This window comes from Eleginops maclovinus, chromosome 6, assembly GCF_036324505.1.
Source record: "Eleginops maclovinus isolate JMC-PN-2008 ecotype Puerto Natales chromosome 6, JC_Emac_rtc_rv5, whole genome shotgun sequence".
Taxonomy (NCBI): domain Eukaryota; kingdom Metazoa; phylum Chordata; class Actinopteri; order Perciformes; family Eleginopidae; genus Eleginops; species Eleginops maclovinus.
The window spans coordinates 142,516-163,055 of record NC_086354.1 but is presented as its reverse complement, the minus strand read 5'-3'; the positions used below and the strand labels follow the sequence as shown (position 1 = coordinate 163,055).

The 20,540-nt window shown below is 41.0% G+C and overlaps 2 protein-coding genes across 10 annotated transcripts in view; one reads left to right on the top strand and one right to left on the bottom strand.

Annotated features, from left to right (window-relative positions):
- Positions 1-3,050: 3,050 nt before the first annotated feature.
- LOC134866304 (major facilitator superfamily domain-containing protein 12-like) lies at positions 3,051-15,246 on the top strand. Its single transcript, XM_063886399.1, has 11 exons — positions 3,051-3,838; positions 4,043-4,162; positions 5,957-6,167; positions 7,378-7,507; positions 7,647-7,883; positions 8,153-8,245; positions 8,336-8,428; positions 11,820-11,990; positions 12,521-12,615; positions 13,307-13,437; positions 13,672-15,246. Exons 1-11 carry the CDS (start codon positions 3,691-3,693, stop codon positions 13,704-13,706), a joined length of 1,464 nt encoding a protein of 487 aa, XP_063742469.1. The 5' UTR covers positions 3,051-3,690; the 3' UTR covers positions 13,707-15,246.
- A 1,818-nt stretch (positions 15,247-17,064) lies between these two features.
- The window catches only part of depdc5 (DEP domain containing 5, GATOR1 subcomplex subunit), a 36,592-nt gene continuing 33,116 nt past the window's right edge, over positions 17,065-20,540 (bottom strand). For 7 of the 9 annotated variants that reach the window (XM_063885744.1, XM_063885749.1, XM_063885750.1 and 4 more), the window contains 4 exons: positions 19,684-19,855; positions 19,540-19,600; positions 18,871-18,953; positions 17,065-18,032 (listed from right to left, as the gene is read on the bottom strand). In XM_063885744.1, coding sequence (XP_063741814.1) covers positions 17,734-18,032; positions 18,871-18,953; positions 19,540-19,600; positions 19,684-19,855 — 615 coding nt within the window. In that variant the 3' untranslated portion in view covers positions 17,065-17,733. Of the gene's footprint in view, positions 18,033-18,870; positions 18,954-19,539; positions 19,601-19,683; positions 19,856-20,540 lie in introns of those variants that run through there. The other 2 variants (XR_010166007.1, XR_010166006.1) reach the window with 2 other exon arrangements.

The window sequence follows — 20,540 nt, the reverse complement described above, 5'->3', positions numbered from 1 at the left end:
GTTCTCCCATTTAAAAAGATGAGAGAGGCCTGTAATTTTTATCATAGGTACACCTCAACTATGAGAGACAGAATGAGAAAATAGAATCCAGGAAATCACATTGTAGGATTTTTAATGAATTAATTGGTAAATTCCTCGGTAAAATAAGTATTTGGTCACCTACAAACAAGCAAGATTTCTGGCTCTCACAGACCTGTAACTTCTTCTTTAAGAGGCTCCTCTGTCCTCCACTCGTTACCTGTATTAATGGCACCTTTTTGAACTCGTTATCAGTATAAAAGACACCTGTCCACAACCTCAAACAGTCATACTCCAAACTCCACTATGGCCAAGACCAAAGAGCTGTCTAAGGAGACCAGAGACAAAATTGTAGACCTGCACCAGGCTGGGAAAACTGAATCTGCAATAGGTAAGCAGCTTGGTGTGAAGAAATCAACTGTGGGAGCAATTATTAGAAAATGGAAGATATACAAGACCACTGCTAATCTCTCTCGATCTGGGGCTCCACGCAAGATCTCACCCCGTGGGGTCAAAATGATCACAAGAACGGTGAGCAAAAATCCCAGAACCACACGGGGGGACCTAGTGAATGACCTGCAGAGAGCTGGGACCAAAGTAACAGAGGCTACCATCAGTAACACACTACGCCGCCAGGGACTTAAATCCTGCAGTTCCAGACGTGTCCCCCTGCTTAAGCCAGTACATGTCCAGGCCCGTCTGAAGTTTGCTAGAGGGCATTTGGATGATCCAGAAGAGGATTGGGAGAATGTCATATGGTCAGATGAAACCAAAATAGAACTTTTTGGTAAAAACTCAACTCGTGGTGTTTGGAGGAGAAAGAATGCAGAGTTGCATCCAAAGAACACCATACCTACTGTGAAGCATGGGGGTGGAAACATCATGCTTTGGGGCTGTTTTTCTGCAAAGGGACAAGGACGACTGATCCGTGTAAAGGAAAGAATGAATGGGGCCATGTATCGTGAGATTTTGAGTGAAAACCTCCTTCCATCAGCAAGGGCACTGAAGATGAAGCGTGGCTGGGTCTTTCAGCATGACAATGATCCCAAACACACCGCCAGGGCAACGAAGGAGTGGCTTCGTAAGAAGCATTTCAAGGTCCTGGAGTGGCCTAGCCAGTCTCCAGATCTCAACCCCATAGAAAATCTTTGGAGGGAGTTGAAAGTCTGTTGCCCAGCGACAGCCCTAAAACATCACTGCTTTAGAGGAGATCTGCATGGAGGAATGGGCCAAAATACCAGCAACAGTGTGTGAAAACCTTGTGAAGACTTAGAGAAAACGTTTGACCTCTGTCATTGCCAACAAAGGGTATATAACAAAGTATTGAGATGAACTTTTGTTATTGACCAAATACTTATTTTCCACAATAATTTGAAAATAAATTCATTAAAAATCCTACAATGTGATTTCTGGATTTTTTTTTCTCATTCTGTCTCTCATAGTTGAGGTATACCTATGATGAAAATTACAGGCTCTCTCATCTTTTAAATGGGAGAACTTGCACAATTGGTGGCTGACTAAATACTTTTTTGCCCCACTGTATCTGTGGAAAGTGTCAGCACCACAGTCAGTTAGTGCAGGCAGAAGCTTAGGTAACATTAAACCACTTCACTTTTTTGAGGGGAGACAATGCAACTGACAGATATTCCTATGAGTCTACCCCAGCACATCTGTGACATTACAGCGGTGTTTTCTTTTCTAGTGATAGTTTTCTGAGATGATACATTTAAATATCCGAATAAGGTATTTGTGCTCATTTGCATTCATTTCCAGAACAAATCGCAAGCCAGGGATCACATTTGTTTGTTGACATACAGTCAAAGGGTTTTACAGGGAGTATTGTGTTCGTCTCATTCCATAAATGAGAGCATACTGTCCACAGCCATGAAAAATTCCATGTTTTTAGGCTCAGAGAATGAGAAAAAAAGTTTGTTTTAACCAAATAAGTAATGAAACCTCAATTTATCAGTCGCCATAGATGTCTGATACTTTCAGAAAAGGACTAAGCAAACATTTGCTATTAGCTGTGATTGTGAAACTGTAACAGTCATTGTAAACAAAATAAAATAGGGAGAATTTAAAAGGGGAGATGATGCTCTGCTGACATGATCAGTAAAAAAAAGAGCTAACATCGTTTTTTGGTGGCTTAAAATGTAAACATATAAATATAATGTGCACTATTACGTTCCAAATTCCTTCAAGAGGAGGTGTGGTTTTAAATTGTGTAAGGCTCACTCTGCTCTTGACCTCTTTGACATTAGCGGGTAATTCTTTGAAAAACATTGCAAAATTAATCATCCAAAAAAGGGTAAAGCAGAAGTGAAGTGTTTCGTTCTGTGAATTTTGTTTTCCTTTAAGCCAACTTATGCCTGGATTCCTGGATATAAAAGTGAACTATGAGTCAGAGGAGTGATAAGCAAGCATGATTAGAATTCAGATCGGTAGGAGATAGAAGACTAATCTAGAAAAGTCATTTTCATTTGACGCCTGATTGCCTTGGATATGCTGTGACTGAAACACTGGGATAAGAATGTTGTCAAATGTGGCACCCTCTCAAATATCTATATAATTCAGTATTGTAAATCCAGACTCAACTTTCCTACATGCTGCATGTCAGCATAATTCCAGCTGTGACTTTATGAGGTAGGCTCAAAATAAATGAAACTTCCTGCTAAGATTACTCATTATAACCGTTAGCAATACAATGCATGGAGCTGGAACTGTGGGTGTGCTTTGACAATTATGTGAAACCATACCTTCATGTAACTCAATTTAGACTGAATTCTGCTCTGTTGGTATTAAAAAAAAAACACAAATAGTGCAACTCCAATGTATCCAATAATTCATTTTAATTCTAAATTCTGAGATGTGTAGTTTACCACGCAACTGCAAAAGTGAGTTGGAGATGGCTCTAACACTGTAATATATACGATCTTTGGTTCACGTGACGCGGTGAGCCCACGATGATTTCCCTATTGGCTGAGAGGAGCAGGAGATTTTCCTATTGGTCCATCCCTACTTTTTGTGCTGACATCATCATTACCGATCAGCCTTGTTGTTTACATCGGTTTGTCTTTCAATTGCCAGATGTGCTAAACGTGTGTGGCCGGCTAACTAAAGGTTACCCGTGCAGTGGCTCGGTATTTTCCGTACCGGGGTGGAGTTAACATTACCCGCCGCTGCTGTATGAAGAACAGTCACTGGAGTAAATTGTGGTTACCTTTAATGGGTTAGCCCTGACAGAAGGCTGATATACTTCTCGCATGAAGTCAAGTCATATTTAGCTCGGTGTTGACATGTCATAACACGGGGAACAATGCGGCGATGGAACCCCTTTTCGTCCCAGCAGAAGTAGCTCTTTGCCGTTCTCCTGAGGTGCTCCTCCTGGCGTAGCTCTCCAATGTCACCAGATCACAGGGAAATTGAAACCGAAAGAATGGAAGGCACTATCATTTTGTCAGAGCAAAATGTGTCTTGCTGAACGGAAACCAACATGATGAGTATATTTTCAGAAGAGTAACATGCGAAAAAGGGGAAGCGAAAATCCGTGTGACGTTTGTTCAGAGTTGTTGAGGTCCGTCTCACCCCGCCAGTGTGCCGGGCTTATTCTATCGTCAGTGTAGTTGATGAAGGTGCGTGACTCCTGTTTTGAGGGTTTTATCTGGATCCATAATGTCGGACACCCAGAGGTCTCTGCCCCCCCTCAGGAAGCTCAGCTATGCGGTAGGACACGTTCTGAACGACCTGTGTGCTTCCATGTGGTTCACATACCTGCTGGTGTTCTACCACTCAGTGCTGGGCTTCCAGAACACAAATGCAGGTAATGTGTGTGTGTGTGTGTGTGTGTGTGTGTGTGTGTGTGTGTGTGTGTGTGTGTGTGTGTGTGTGTGTGTGTGTGTGTGTGTGTGTGTGTGTGTGTGTGTGTGTGTGTGTGTGTGTGTGTGTGTGTGTGTGTGTGTGTGTGTGTGTGTGTGTGAGAATATAAACCCGTTTATATTGTGTATTAAATCTCCCTGTGGTGCAGGTGTGCTGCTGCTGGTTGGACAGATAGCTGATGGCATCTGCACGCCTCTCATTGGCTACGAGTCTGACCGAACCCCTGGCTGTGGGAACTATGGCAAGAGGAAGACATGGCATTTAGTCGGTGAGTCAACACAAATGAACAAAAGCTCTACTGTCTATGCCTTTCCCTCAAACCCTGTTTTATACATTGATCTGATATCTATAACTTCAGATTGGTAATCCCCAGCATCTCTCCCCCACCTTCTACCCCACCCTTTTCTTTATTTTTCCCGTCAGTTGTATTGCACATCATTTCTTCATTCTGTTTTTATTAGGAATTCAAATGATTTACACATGTATACCATTGCTATTTATTCCCTTCTCTGAAAACTCAATAAAAACAGTGTGGAAGACATGAAAGAACATGCTATGGCTTCACTCACAGCCTCTCAACACATTCACAAAGGATTTACCCTCCAACAGTGAAGTGTAAATTCTGCGAGGTTGTGATCCACGTGCAGCTTTTACCAGTGGTGGAAGAATATTTGACTCAACAAAAAGTAGCAGTGTCACATTTTATAAATACTCTGTTACAAGTTTTGAATTTAAAATCTTTAATGAAAAAAACATTAAAATATACCTAAAGTGCAAAAAGTAAAAGTACTGATTTTGTGTAATGGTCCATTTCAGAATGACATATAATAAATGACTATGATATCGTCATTATAAAAAACTACACAGCTGGTACAGGTGGACCCATTGGTCATTATTTAATAAACTGTGATATCCAATCCTATAATTATATGTAAAGTGCTCATTTTTATTTAATTATTGTTTTGTATTAGAATATAATCTGAATCTGTAACTAAAGCTGTGGCGTTAAAGTTTAAAGAAGTATGAAATGAAAATACTCAGGTTGAGTATGAGCACCTCGAGTAAATGTACTTTACTACATTTAACCACTGTCTCTCACACTGAACTAAAATGTAAGTCCATAATTATTATTATAATTATTTTTTTATTCTTTGTATTCTCTGCCGTCATGTTTACGTGAAACTTTGAAGTAGAAGTACACAGTGAGTTGTACATAGTGTTGTAAAGTCTCCTGTCATGAACATGCTCCATAAAGAATCTTTGTGTAACTCTGATGATCTCCTGGGTGGACTCTGCTCTGCAACTGCACACTGAGCAGATATTTTAGTGATCGGCTAAGGTCAGATGATGTTTTGCAAGATTCTGTAAGACAGCTGTCAGAAGGGACACACGAGGTGATTTGTCCTACAGGGGAGTGACATGACAAGAATCCTGCTGACACACATATGGAAAAACCTATACAAACCTACTAAAGACATGTGACTTTTGCTCTTGAGACTTCATGAATCACTGCTGAGGTCATCTGCTCCTGGTTCACTTGAGAGAATAAGAAATGGACATGTGTATTTTTACCAGTGGTGTGATGTATTAAAGTACATTTACTTAAGTATGATTCTGAGGTACTTGAGTATTTCCATTTTATACTTCTTTATACTTGGACTCCACTACCTTTTGAGAAGCGAACATTGCACTTTTTACTCATTTATTTATCAGAATGACTTACTTTACAGATTCAGATTATAAGCTTATATGAAATATACATAAACAAATGCATAAACTTTGACATGTTATTATAGGTTAAGATATCCAGCTGCAGTATATGAAGTCCTTAAAATGAGCTACACCTTTACCTGCTGTGATGAATGCATCAATAATAATAATCCAGCCATTTCATATTTATGATTATGAAATGGGTTGTTATGCATCATTTTCATTTTGGTGCTTTTTTTAATGCTTTTACTTAAGTATGATTTTGTATGCAGGTCTCCGGTCCCTGCTTCTTACGAACACCTTAGTGAAGTCCTTACTTTGTGCCCTCTCTCTGCTCCTGTCTGTGTGTCAGGTACTCTGAGTGTGTTGGTGTCCTTTGCTTTCATCTTCAACCAGTGTCTAGGCTGTGGCCCCCTGACCCCCCAGTGGGCCAGCCTGACCTTCTTCATCCCCTTCATCATCGTGTTTCAGTTCGGCTGGGCCGCCACCCAGATCTCTCACCTGTCCCTCATCCCAGAGCTGGTCACCTGCGAGCACGCTCAAGTGGAGCTCACTGCATACAGGTTGGTACGTACACACACACACACACACACACACACACACACACACATACACACATACACACATACACACATACACACACACACACACACACACACACACACACACACACACATACACACACACACACACTTCATACTAGGGGTGTCAAACATACAGACGTGTAAAGTAACTAAGTACATTTACTCAAGTGCTGTACTTAAGTACAATTTTGAGGTATTGAGTATTTCCATTTGTTGCTACTTCTACCCCACTACAGTTCAGAGGTAAATGGTGTACTTTTACTCCACTACATTTATTTAATCCCTTTAGTTACAGATCTGGATTAATGCTGTGAAATATGATCAACCCTTAAATCAGACTTTAGTTCACCTGCAGTAAATCCAGCAGCTACCCTGCAGTATACAAAGCCATTCAAACTAGCTGCACCTTTACCAGCTCTGAGAACACTTTAATGATCAATCATTATAAAACATATCAGAGATATTATTCTGAAATGGACCAATCAAACAATGACTACTTTTACTGTCGCTACTTTAAGTACATTTAGATGAGAGTACTTTCTACTTTCACTGGAGGAACATTTAGAATACTTTTACTGTGACAGAGTATTCCTACTCTCTGGTACTTCTACTTTACTCAAGTACAAGATCTGAGTACTTCTACTTTTACTCAAGTACAAGATCTGAGTACTTCTACTTTTACTCAAGAACAAGATCTGAGTACTTCTACTTTTACTCAAGTACAAGATCTGAGTACTTCTACTTTACTCAAGTACAATATCTGAGTACTTCTACTTTTACTCAAGTACAAGATCTGAGTACTTCTACTTTTACTCAAGAACAAGATCTGAGTACTTCTACTTTTACTCAAGTACAAGATCTGAGTACTTCTACTTTACTCAAGTACAAGATCTGAGTACTTCTACTTTTACTCAAGTACAAGATCTGAGTACTTCTACTTTTACTCAAGTACAAGATCTGAGTACTTCTACTTTTACTCAAGTACAAGATCTGAGTACTTCTACTTTACTCAAGTACTAGATCTGAGTATTTTTTTGTATATTTTCCCCAACTTTTGTTTGTTTTGTGTGTGTGTGTGTGTGTGTGTGTGTGTGTGTGTGTGTGTGTGTGTGTGTGTGTGTGTGTGTGTGTGTGTGTGTGTGTGTGTGTGTGTGTGTGTGTGTGTGTGTGTGTGTGTGTGTGTGTGTAGGTATGCGTTCACAGTGATAGCCAACATCACAGTGTATGCAGTGGCGTACCTGCTGTTCCACGTGCAAGCGGGGGAGGATGGAGACCCTCGGAGTGATGAGCTGGGACCCGTAGATATCCCTGTCTTCAGGGTGAGGACGACCTCTAATTATACTGACAGTATAGTTACACTCCTTTTAGTTCCTCTGTTCTGCAACAGAGCGTTAGTGTATTTACTCAGAGGAAGTGAAACACACAGATGTTGACTTCCTGTCCTGTGTGTGATTTCAGAACCTGGCGCTGATAGTGCTGGGTATCGGGGCGCTCTTCTCCCTCTTGTTCCACCTGGGGATCAAAGAGAAGAGCTCTGGAGCAGCAGGGGAGGCGGGGGGAGAGGAGGGGAGGAACAGGCTGGAGGAGGAAGAGGAGGAAGAGGAGGGGGAGCGAAGACCCCTGCTCCCCAGCCCCGGGACCTCTTCGTCGTTGCTGCAGTGGAAGTGCTGGCTGCAGCAGCCATCTTTTTACCAGGTGGGAACATCTGGAGCAGCTGTTCTGTGTTTGGGCTGACAGACAGCTGTTTCTAGCTCATCACATTACGTTCAACCATGAATGAACTTACTCAGAGCCAGAATCCTGCGGGCATCCTATCTGTCAGCCCAACAGATCAATATAGCTTCACTAACCAAGTCCTTTGTAGCTAGGACCGCAAACAGGAAGGAAGGAGCAGTGTTTTATACAGAGTCCATCTGTAGCTTTATTTAACCTGTCTCACAGCCTGTGCTCCTGTCACTCTGCAGGTGGCCTTACTCTACATGTCTACCAGGTTGATAGTCAATCTGTCTCAGACATACATCTCCATGTATCTCATCAACACTCTGGGGCTGCCCAAGGTACGGGAACCTTCCTTTCTATTAATACACTCTCAGTTTATATTGACGCCTCTCCTCAGTGTTTGCTCCTCTGTGTTCTCCCTCCAACAGAAGTTCATCGCTACCATTCCGTTAGTGATGTACCTGAGCGGCTTCCTGTCCTCCTTCATCATGAAGCCTGTCAGCAAACTCATCGGGAAAAGTGTAAGTAAGACTGGCACCACACTTTCAGGGGCTTCCATGCCTTTTGACTTTTTTCCCCACCATGAAATCAAAATAGAAATTCAGTCTTCAGGCTTCACCTTCACCTTCAACAGAATGACTGTAAATGGGTCATTCCAGAATTGAAGGACATTTTCTGTCCCACCTGTTAAATTATAAATAGTCCATGCCCAAAATGCTAAAACATGCACTTGTTGTGTTAAATAAACTTGTCCCTAGACACATTGTAAAGTTGTAGAAATATCAAATAGCTCTAAAATGGCTTTTTTTCTCTTGTCCTTCGTTCTTGGTGACCAAGTTGCATGTCTAATAGAACATTTAAAATAGGCTTTTAACTTTTTTGCTATTTTTGTGTTAATGTATGTATTTCGTAATGGTCAAAGCAGTTTGTTAAATCATAAACCATTTTAAATAACAGTCATTTTAAACTGAAGGCGTGTCCCTAACATGCGCCCAACCCTGTTAACCATGGCACAGGAAGTGAAAAGACTGCAGTCACATGACACAGGAAATAACTTCATCAAGCCATGTGCTACTGCCATGGGTAGACCAAAGCTCAGTCCTCTCTGTCACTTTTCATATTTATCGTATTCTTTCAGTCTAAAACAACTGTGGCACTCTAACCCACTCTAGCCTGTTACTCATATTATCAAAATAAGACACATTCAATTCAAAGTTATCTTTCTTTATGTAAATAACTAAGTTTGTCCTTGCCTTGAAAGGAGCATTACATTCTGCAGCTAGCATGAATTCCTAATGTAAAAGCTACATTGATTTGCAACCCTGTTACTTTAATTCAATCAATCAATAGTAATTAATAACAGTGTTGCATTTCCTGTAGTACAATGTATTTTCTTTAGTCAAATGTAATGTTTATACAGGGGGTCCGCGGGGTCTTAAAAAGTATTAAACGGCATTTTCCAAGGTATTAATGTTGTAGCTTGTTTTGAATAAGTGTAGAAATTGTCCAAAGAGGTTGTATTCTAAAGTTTGCCTGAATTTAATCATTGCGTAGTTGTGTGGTGAGATATTGTGTAGTTTATTTATGGCATCCCGTTGGATTTGACGTCACCTGAACAGGACATCGCGTGCTCACTGACTGACTGCTGCTTGATAGCGCGCAAAGGTCCGTTTACGCCGGTTGACAGTCACGGGGAAATGTAAGTTTGCGATCAAATAGTTGGAAGAGAAGGAGTTTGAAGCATGGCTGAACCCCTCGATGGAAGGTGATCAGTGTAGCCTCGATGGGGATAAAAGCTGTGCTAAGTGCTAGCCACAAAGCCGCTGTGGGACGCAGACAGCAGGTCTCAATCGCGCACTTCTGCGCAACATCACCGCCCCTAACCACCATCGCTGAAGCTACTACAGCCACCGCTTCTAACCTCCCAGTGGTGCTGGGCGCCACTCCAACGCTGCGGGCAGAGATTCTGTGGTGCCTCAACACCAGGGACGTGCACAGGTACAGGCAATGGCCCGTTTGCCCTTTTTGGCTGATCATTTCATTAATTAGTGAGTTTATTTAAGGTAATTAGTTAGAAGCCCTTTTTAATCAGTATGTCTGCTCAGCAGTTACAATGGTCAAACTACATTAAGACAGAATTGTCCCCATTTTTCCTTTAATAGTTACTAACATTAGATATTTTAATGAGATATGGACCCAAAACTTCAAATGTCCCTGGTTTTCATTTTAAAAATCCCTTCTGAACTGAATTCAGACTGAATAACACATTTAGCAGTTGGACATAAAAGTCAACTGTGTCACTTACAATGAAAGTGTTGTGTTTTTATTTGAGCCTTATACATTGAAAACAAGTTAGAATTTTCACAATGTCTTATGTTTTTCTTCGGGGGGGGGGGGGGGGGGGGGGGTTTCCAGTTTAGAGCAATAGCCCCTCCAAATGTCTGTGCACGTCCCTGCTCAACACTGATAAAACACCAATCCATCAACTCCAATGAAGGGATTTCCGATCTTTTCCAAGCTATGTTCCCAGATTCGGAAATATCCAAGAAGTCTGCCTGCGGAATAGACAAAACAGGGTACATAGTCCCCTTACTTTAAAGAACAGCTTGTTAATAACATCAACAAGGCTGGGCCGTTCGTGCTGATGTTTGACAAGAGCCTTAATCAAGCCCACAAGAAAAAACAGATGGACGTCCATGTTCGTTATTGGGATGATGGCTATGTGCGGGCCAGGTATCTTGAGTCACAATCTTTGGGACATGGTAGAGCCGAGCATCACATTATTTGTTCTATCTGAATAATGATAAGGAGTTATCACAAACTGTTTAGTTGTGCTATCTTACAATCAATACTGTATAGCCTATACTAAATGTGAGGTAAAGTGTGCCGCCAATGTAACAGGTTAGAACTCGAAGTGGCAATGAGGTCTTAAAATGTATGGAACGGGTCTTAAAAAAGGTCAGGAAGGTATTAAATTTGACTTCAGGATTCCTGCATATACCCTGTTATAATCATTAGCATAATCTACATGTTTAAACAACGTCTTTTTTTGTTGATTTCTATTGATTTCAAAGGTCTAGCCCACCATTGAGAGCTGTTGAAAAGCAACAAATAAAACATCTAATAGAAAGTGTCCCATTGATGTCTGAGCTGGCTAAATCAGTTGTTGTGATGCTTTACTACCTGTTTTTAAAAATACATAACTAGATAAATAGAAAATAAAGGATTCATTTAAAAATAGTTTTAATGTCTAAATGTCCTCCAATGACCCAAATAATTGCAAAAGATAATAATATTTAAGATCAGATCGAGCTTTATTGATCTCTGCAGGGAAATTCAGGTTTTATAGCAGCAACAGAATAATAGAGAAACACACATGAGAATATACACAGGGATATTTAGAATAAAAAAAGGAGGAGGAGGAACATGTTGTATGAATAGAAACAACACAAATAATGAACTCTGAGCAGGTGAATGTAGATCTAAACAGATTTAAAACAATTTATACTCTGATCAACCCTATTCTACACACTGGCCTTTAAAGTACAGTCACCATGTTATCAGCTGTGTGCTCTACTGGAACATATTTCAGAGTTAAATGTGAGATGAACCACAATGCAGCACACTTTAAAGGCTATCAATTTCACGCCCTCTACTTCAGTGTCAACATATAGTAATATAATCGAGCCTTGGATCCCATCGTTATCTTGTCCAGCTGTCACTCAGATGATTGCGCTGCGTTCAGAGCTTTAATAAATGCCAGAGCCTCAGAGCGGACGAACAGGTTCTTTGTGGGGTCAGTGTTTCCTCTTCAGGTCCTCTGAGTGATGCGTTAACAAAAGCTGATCTGATCTGCAGCCTTGGTTTGAGCCAGCAGCTCACCTGTGTGTCTCTCTCTCCTGATTGATCCAGCCCACCTACTTCCTGGGCCTGCTGCTGATCATGGCTTTCTCCTACTGGGTGCTGCTGGAGGGCCAGATGGGTCAGCAGGTGTACGGGGCTGCCGTGCTGCTGGGGGCGGGGTCCGCCACCATCCTGGTCATATCGCTGTCCATGACCGCCGAGCTCATAGGAGGGCAGACGGTAAAGTGTGTGTGTGCGTGCGTGTGTGTGTGGGGGGGGGGGGGGGGGCTTGGGGAGTAATGGATTACAGGATTACATCATCAGGATACAAAAAAAGAAGGGTAACAAAAATAGTAATAGTCACATTTAAACAATAACAGATTACTATCAGGATTACAGTGTTGCAATACATTCTGAAATAAAGATGGATATATTATAGGAAGATTATTTTATATTATATGTATTTTTTTTATGCAGTAGGTGGATTCCTGTTTGGTTCTAATTAATTCATCTTAAACTGTTATTTATTTTCTCTGGGGTTTATTTGCATTGCATTTGATATTGAGTTCATCTAACGGAAAGTAATCAGATTACTTTTATATTGTGATAGTTAGACCAGGTTACTGATTGCATTTTTTGACATGTAACTAGTTATTGTAAAATATTACATTTTAAAGTAACCCTCCAAACCCTGTGTGTGTATGAATGAGAGGGGGGGTGTGTGTTGTGTGTCCCTACATGATCCACTCTCTGTATCTTCCTCTCTGCAGCAAAGTGGAGCGTTTGTGTACGGAGCCATGAGCTTCACTGATAAGGTGGCCAATGGAATCGCTGTGATGATCATTCAGACTCTGCATCCCTGCCAGTAAGTGTACACACACACACACACACACACACACACACACACACTAGTAGAGAAGGGGATCATTCTCTGACGGTGAGTGTTAAATTGTGGGGACAAACATCTGATATCTGTACAGATATTTAGTGTGAATGAAACAGATTTAAATACTGATGATGATGTCATGGTGATGTCATCAGCAGTACTCAAGACAACACATAACAAAAAACATGCTATGGAAACAGTTTCAGAGATACAGGCATTTACAGTCTAACAAGATGCTATTGAGTTGCATTATGGGAAATGTGATTTTGATTTGCATTTCTTTTTTTTTTATTAGTCCCCACAACTCCCCCAGATGTATGGAGGTGTAATATGAAATCACTGCAGACTACTTAAAGTGCAGCAATGCCATTTACAATGTTAGTGAAGTGAGTCTTCAGTCTAAGTCACACATCTTAACATGTAAACTATAAAACTCTACCACTGTACGGCACTACTGAGATGTCGAGCATTCTATGATTAAATCAAAACTGTGTTGCAAAGAAATTGATAAACCGAAATAACCAGTTTTAAAATATGATGATAAATTAAGGAACAGCCGGTCCGATTCCAGTCAGCTCTGACTCCAGACCAATCTCTCTATCTCTCTCTGTGTGTGTGTGTGTGTGTGTGTGTGTGTGTGTGTGTGTGTGTGTGTGTGTGTGTGTGTCAGTACGGTGTTGTGCTGCCCGGCTTGTGTGTGGTTCTATCATAACATTATGGTAATAGTGACAGGGGGCGTGGCCGTCGTCGCCGCTCTGGCGCTCTGCACCATCCTCATCTGGCCAATCAGGATCCGACCCCGTGAGTCCCTCTACTGCACTGTTTTAATGTGTACTAAGGCTATGCCTCTAACTACTCCGTGTGTGTGTGTGTGTGTGTGTGTGTGTGTGTGTGTGTGTGTGTGTGTGTGTGTGTGTGTGTGTGTGTGTGTGTGTGTGTGTGTGTGTGTGTGTGTGTGTGTGTGTGTGTGTGTGTGTGTGTGTGTGTGTGTGTGTGTGTGTGTGTGTGTGTGTGTGTGTGTGTGTGTGTGTGTAGGTGGTCTGCCAGAGGATGCAACCATTATAAACTAGGAGCCCCCCCACCCCACCTCTTACAGACAATGGACACCCTGTGAGACGACAGGAAAACCAGACAGCAGGAAGAGCTTCACTTTACTTTCTTTTTAATATTGATCTGTAGTTTTCAGGAACCGCGGGGGACTTTTAGCACTTTCTGATGAATTCAGAGGTGGCCACAGAAACCAAAATACTTTTTATTTTATGCTGAACTGACAGTTATAGCTCCTTAAAACCTGCATCCTGTTTTCCATCAGATTCCCCAAACTATTTTAAACAGGTTCCTCTTGTTGGTGTGTGGTGCAGACTAATTCAACAGGCATCACATCTCCTTGTTCTTTACACTTTTATTTTTCTGTGTGCTAATTTGCATTCAACAATAGCACTACCTCTTGAGTTCAACTTCTCACTCAATCCACATTTATAAACAAACACGGTGTTTTAATATAAGTTAAATCAAAGTTCCAGGTTTGTATAATCAGCACACAGCACAGGGTGGCACAACAAAGTCAAAGAAATACATTTATTAAAAGTAATAAAGGTCCCTGATTATAGTGACCTGCATAAATAAGATTCACTCCTCAGCAGGGAGCTGCTGTTTCACTGCTTTAGTATTTTGCAAGTTTCTTTTCTCACATATATAATAGTAAAAACCTAAGTTTATTTTTACAGAAGCTAACTAACACATGAGACTGTTTACTCCTTTTTAACCGTGGGGTTGTGACCAAATGCAAAGTGCTTCACTACAGAGCTGTGAGGAGGAACAGGCTTTACGCTTGTGTTGCTGGATTGACTTGCTTATGGATGTTACTGCCACAGACAGCCATGATGTTGGAGAATAATGAGAAACTATTCTTTAGTTCTAATGTTGAATTGGGCAACACTGAGTCTGAGAGGGAAGCCTGACATGATGGTGATACTTTGAAAAAGGGAACTGCTGCTTCTCTTAAAGGACATCAGAGCTGAAGAAGAGGACGCTAAAGGGACCCAAATCCAGCAGGGATCATTTTAACGCAGTACTTTGTAATGCTGGCGAGTTCATTTCTTTTGATGTGACTTCATTTTCAACTTCATTCCTGAGATTCTAGGTGCTAACGCTTCATTAAAGGTACAGCACACTAAAGACGGACACACTGACAGAGCACTACGTTCACAGACTGTCAGCAGACTCGTGATGAAGAGAAGCCACCTGAGAATCCTCAGAGACGTCTCACTCAGATGAACTCACATACGATGAATAAAGTGTTGGTTGGAATTCTTTCATGGACCAACTCATTATTATAAGATCATTTTTCTATTTTAATAATTTCTTTGTACATTGTTTTACCGCTATATAATCACAACCTAAAAGGAAAATATAAATAAGGGATATTTTTATAATCTGATGATCTTGAAAAGCAGAATTGTATTAAATTTGAATTTATTTGAAAGGGATCCACTGATACTTAATGTGAGTTTACATAATGTGCCACTCTAAGGGATTCCTACTGGAAAGGATCAGAACAGGGACTTTATGATTCTGTGTTGTTTAATAAAGAGACATTTATTAAACATTTATACGTGTATCTGTGTTTGACTTCAGTCCTTTACTTTGCCTTAAGGAAAAGTGAAGCACATAAACACATGGTACCAGCAGGAGGAGAGAAGCTGAAGTGAGGAAATAATGGAATTTATTACACTACCTGTAAGCAGTTGACCAATCACAACAGAGCCGTCCAGCTAACCAATCAGAGCAGACTGGGCTCTGGTTTCAGACAGAGGGTGAAAAGAGGTGCTGTAGCACAGGCAGTATGAGAACAATAAAGAGCTGTTTGAACGTTAAAGCATGGAGACATGTCCCAGGAGAGACACTTCATACTGATATACACCTGAACATCAGCAGGAGAGGACTCTTTAAAGTAGAGACACTACATACTGATATACACCTGAACATCAGCAGGACAGGACTCTTTAAAGTAGAGACGCTACATACTGATATACACCTGAACATCAGCAGGAGAGGACTCTTTAAAGTAGAGACGCTACATACTGATATACATCTGAACATCAGCAGGAGAGGACTCTTTAAAGTAGAGACGCTACATACTGATATACATCTGAACATCAGCAGGAGAGGACTCTTTAAAGTACAGACGCTACATACTGATATACACCTGAACATCAGCAGGAGAGGACTCTTTAAAGTAGAGACGCTACATACTGATATACACCTGAACATCAGCAGGAGAGGACTCTTTAAAGTAGAGACGCTACATACTGATATACACCTGAAAATCAGCAGGAGAGGACTCTTTAAAGTAGAGACACTACATACTGACATACACCTGAACATCAGCAGGAGAGGACTCTTTAAAGTAGAGACTCTACATACTGACATACACCTGAACATCAGCAGGAGAGGACTCTTTAAAGTAGAGACGCTACATACTGATATACACCTGAACATCAGCAGGAGAGGACTCTTTAAAGTACAGACGCTACATACTGATATACACCTGAACATCAGCAGGAGAGGACTCTTTAAAGTAGAGACGCTACATACTGATATACACCTGAACATCAGCAGGAGAGGACTCTTTAAAGTAGAGACACTACATACTGATATACACCTGAACATCAGCAGGAGAGGACTCTTTAAAGAAGAGACACTACATACTGATATACACTTGAACATTAGCAGGAGAGGACTCTTTAAAGTAGAGACTCTACATACTGATATACACCTGAACATCGGCAGGAGAGGACTCTTTAAAGTAGAGACGCTACATACTGATATACACCTGAACATCGGCAGGAGAGGACTCTTTAAAGTAGAGACGCTACATACTGATATACACCGGAAAATCGGCAGGAGAGGACTCTTTAAAGTACAGACGCTACATACTGATATACACCTGAACATCGGCAGGAGAGGACTGTTTAAAGTAGAGACGCTACATACTGATATACACCTGAACATCGGCAGGAGAGGACTCTTTAAAGTAGAGACGCTACATACTGATATACACCTGAACATCAGCAGGAGAGGACTCTTTAAAGTAGAGACACTACATACTGATATACACCTGAACACCAGCAGGAGAGGACTCTTTAAAGTAGAGACACTACATACTGATATACACCTGAACATCAGCAGGAGAGGACTCTTTAAAGTAGAGACGCTACATCCTGATATACACCTGAACACCAGCAGGAGAGGACTCTTTAAAGTAGAGACACTACATACTGCTATACACTTGAACATCAGCAGGAGAGGACTCTTTAAAGTAGAGACTCTACATCCTGATATACACCTGAACATCATAAAGTGTCTGGAGAATATCTACTTCTCCGGTCTGAGATGTCCCGTCGAACACTGATTGCTGGTGGAAAATAACAGGAAGTGGCTTTTTATTAAACATTGTCTTATTTATTTTTGTAAATAAACAAATAATTAACAAAACACATCATTGGAGCATACACTCAGCTCTTAAGGCATCAACATTATATTTTAATCTTCAACAGAATGGAGCCTTTAATACTGTAAACCTCCAGACCAGAGGTGGATCTTATTGGAGCAGGCAGTAATGGGAAGCACACACATAATTTTAGAAGCAAATAATGTACTTTTTACTCCTGTACATTCATTGGACAACATTAGTTAGTTTGCAGGACCCTATTTAGTAATACTAAATATAAATCAACTAATAAATTATCATGGAGTTAGCAACATAAAAATTCATTAAAGTTAGCTCGTGCCTTTACAGTTGCAAAATTAAAAGGGTGAACACATGAATGGATCACTTATTATCCAGTCCAGGGATTACATAAATATATTATGTTACTTTTTGTTTTGGTACTTCAAACGTACTGATGGTTTTTCTACTTTTTTAAGTATAAAAATGTACGCAGGAATTGTAGAAGATCATTTCTACACCGTGACATTAATACCTTTACTTTGGTAAAAGATCTGAAGTTTTTTCCATCCCTCTGGAGGCAGTGGGTCAGTCTTTCATTTTGCAGCATAAATGAGAATAAAGAGTTCTTTGACGAACACTCTCTGTTAAGGCGCGCTGGTGTTCATCTTCTCCTGGCAGTCGTCCCACAGGTGCAGCAGCCGGTTGTCCTTGTTGGCGCAGAAGTCAGTGAAATCTCTGAGCAACCGGTCAGCCAGCCTCTCGTCCCCCAGCACCCCCGTCCTCCAGGCCTTGGTCAGCATGGTGTTGTAGGCCCAGTAGTACCCCACCCGCTCCTCGCTGCCGTACGGGCCCTGGCTGTTGGAGGTGTTAGAGTTCCTGCGCCGCCGCTGCTGCCCGCTGGAGAACTTCCTCCGGGAATACGGCAGCTGCAGGAACACGGTGCCTGGCAGACAGGAAGCAGGGTCAATCCCAGAGCTGGAATGTAACTAAGTACATTTACTTAAGTACTGAGCTTAATTAAGTACTTGAGCTGTCTACTGCCTAGTAACCTGGGTCAAATCCCTAAAAGTCGAACATTTCAGGCAATGTCACACCCTCTATCCCCCTCCTTTCAACTCTAAATCTCCAATGAAGGCCCTACCTTTTCAATTGTTTGAATTATTTTCAAATTGTACTCATTTATACTGTTTAGTCAACTACATTTATTTTACAGATTTAGTTAGAGATTTAGGTTACTACATAATATAATTTGATAAAAACTACATTACATTTTTATAGGTTCAGCTACCCAGTTGTTTATAAAGTAATTGAACTAAACCACACTTTTACCCAGTGCAACATCCAAGTGCACCACTCATTGTTTTTTAAGTACATATTTTGAATGCAGGACTTTCACCAGTAACCATAGACTGCTTGAAGCTGAGTATTTTTACACTGCAGTACTTTTACTCTTAAGTAAATAATCCGAAGACTTCTTCCACCTCTGGCAGTACTTTACTTGAGTATTTTCACATTATGCTACTTTGTACTTTACTGTATTTTGTAGGCAAATGTTGTACTTTTTTAACTTCTCTACATTGATTTTACAGAATGATTTACTGAGCAGATTTAGATTATTAATACAAAATATAAATCAACTAACACATTATCATCTATTATTATCGGTTAAGTCAACCAGTATAAAGCCATTCAAATAAACCCCAACTTTACCCAGAGCAACATAAAGTGATGTTTGTGTGTGTGTGTGCGTGCGTGTGCGTGTGCGTGTGTGTCAGACTAACCTGTGACGTGGATGTACTGGGGCTTGTTCTCAGAGGGGAAGTTAAAGGCAGAAGCTGAGAACTTGTCGTGCACGAAGCCGAATCTGTGAGAGAAAGCACAACCTGTCGCTCAGAAACACAGAGAATATATTTGGTTTTTGGAAGTTTTCAGATTTGAGTAAAAGTACAAAACCATTCATTGCAAGTCCTGCATTCTAAATGTTCCTCCAGTGAAAGTAGAAAGTACTCTCATCTAAATGTACTTAAAGTAGCGACAGTAAAAGTAGTCATTGTTTGATTGGTCCATTTCAGAATAATATCTCTGATATGTTTTATAATGATTGATCATTAAAGTGTTCTCAGAGCTGGTAAAGGTGCAGCTAGTTTGAATGGCTTTGTATACTGCAGGGTAGCTGCTGGATTTACTGCAGGTGAACTAAAGTCTGATTTAAGGGCTGATTATATTTACCATCATTAATCCAGATCTGTAAAGTCACTAAAGGGATTAAATACATGTAGTGGAGTAAAAGTACACCATTTACCTCTACATGTTAGTGGGTAAGAACAAATACCTTAATTTCCCCTTAAATACAGTACCTGAGTAAATGTACTTAGTTACTTTACACCCAATGGCGCTCTATGAGCATGGGGAATAATACACCGGAACACATTAAGACAGTAAGCACCCACCTGTACAGTATGGCCTCCTGGAAGAGCTGCATCCTCTCCCAGTACGTCTCCGGTTCAAAGCCTGCGTGATGAATGAAAGCAGACGTTGGTGATTGAGCTCCTGAACGCATCTCACACACACGAGCACACACTGGTCAGTCTGACCTTCGAACAGGTTGTCGCTGGGGTTCTTCAGCAGGCAGTGGATGTTCAGAGGGATGAAGAGCTGGGCCCTCAGAGGGTCCCCGTACAGGTAGGAGGTGAGAGCGAAAGGGACCTCCAGCACGGGGACCAGCAGGAAGCCGCAGGACGCCGCCTTCCTGTGCCAGCCCTGAACCTGACGGAGGAGAAATTAGTTCAAATCTGAGCTCTCTGTAATCTGGCCCTTCATTTTTAAAGTTCCCTAACAGGAGGCAGGTTAAGCCAATATAGACGGAAGCTTCTTTATGCATTCTGTTTCAGATAAATATTTAATAGATAGTATCAACAAAACCAAGTGAAGACACTGTGAAAGTAGTTTTTGCAGAGCCTTCTTGCACTTTTGCAGGGTTTAACATCCTTCTCTTCTTGTGAGTTACCACACCAACTATGAGTACTGTTGTTCCTTTGTTTAAGAGCCTCTGTGTTTCCCTGTGTGGGTGTGTCTGAACATGTTTAGTTGCTCAGTTATAGAGTCGTATAAAACCCAGGGCTGGTTCAACATGCCACATGTGTTTACAGGTGTCAGGTGTGAGGGAAAAATGTGTTTGTTTCCACGGAAACCTGTGCAGATTTTGTCCTAAAGTTCTATAGTGGTTAGTGTACTGTAGGCTGAGCTGTAATACCAGGAAGAGAATAGAGTGGTGCAGGAATAAGTCCTACAACCTGAACATGAGTTAGTATGTTACCACTTTAGGTTCCCTGGCCTTAAAAGTCTACGTTTTTTTTCATTTGTTTTTGGTTGTTAGCCTGAAATAAGGAGAGATTTTCACCTTTTGTCCTACGATATAAAATATGTCAGTGTGTGTGTCTTTAAAGCAGTG

Bases quoted from the DNA above. Each gene is read 5' to 3' on its own strand.
- LOC134866304 (XM_063886399.1), top strand. From the start codon at position 3,691: ATGTCGGACACCCAGAGGTCTCTGCCCCCCCTCAGGAAGCTCAGCTAT. The intron at 7,884-8,152 runs GTGGGAACATCT...GTCACTCTGCAG, and splicing joins AGCAGCCATCTTTTTACCAG to GTGGCCTTACTCTACATGTC. The intron at 13,438-13,671 runs GTGAGTCCCTCT...GTGTGTGTGTAG, and splicing joins GCCAATCAGGATCCGACCCC to GTGGTCTGCCAGAGGATGCA.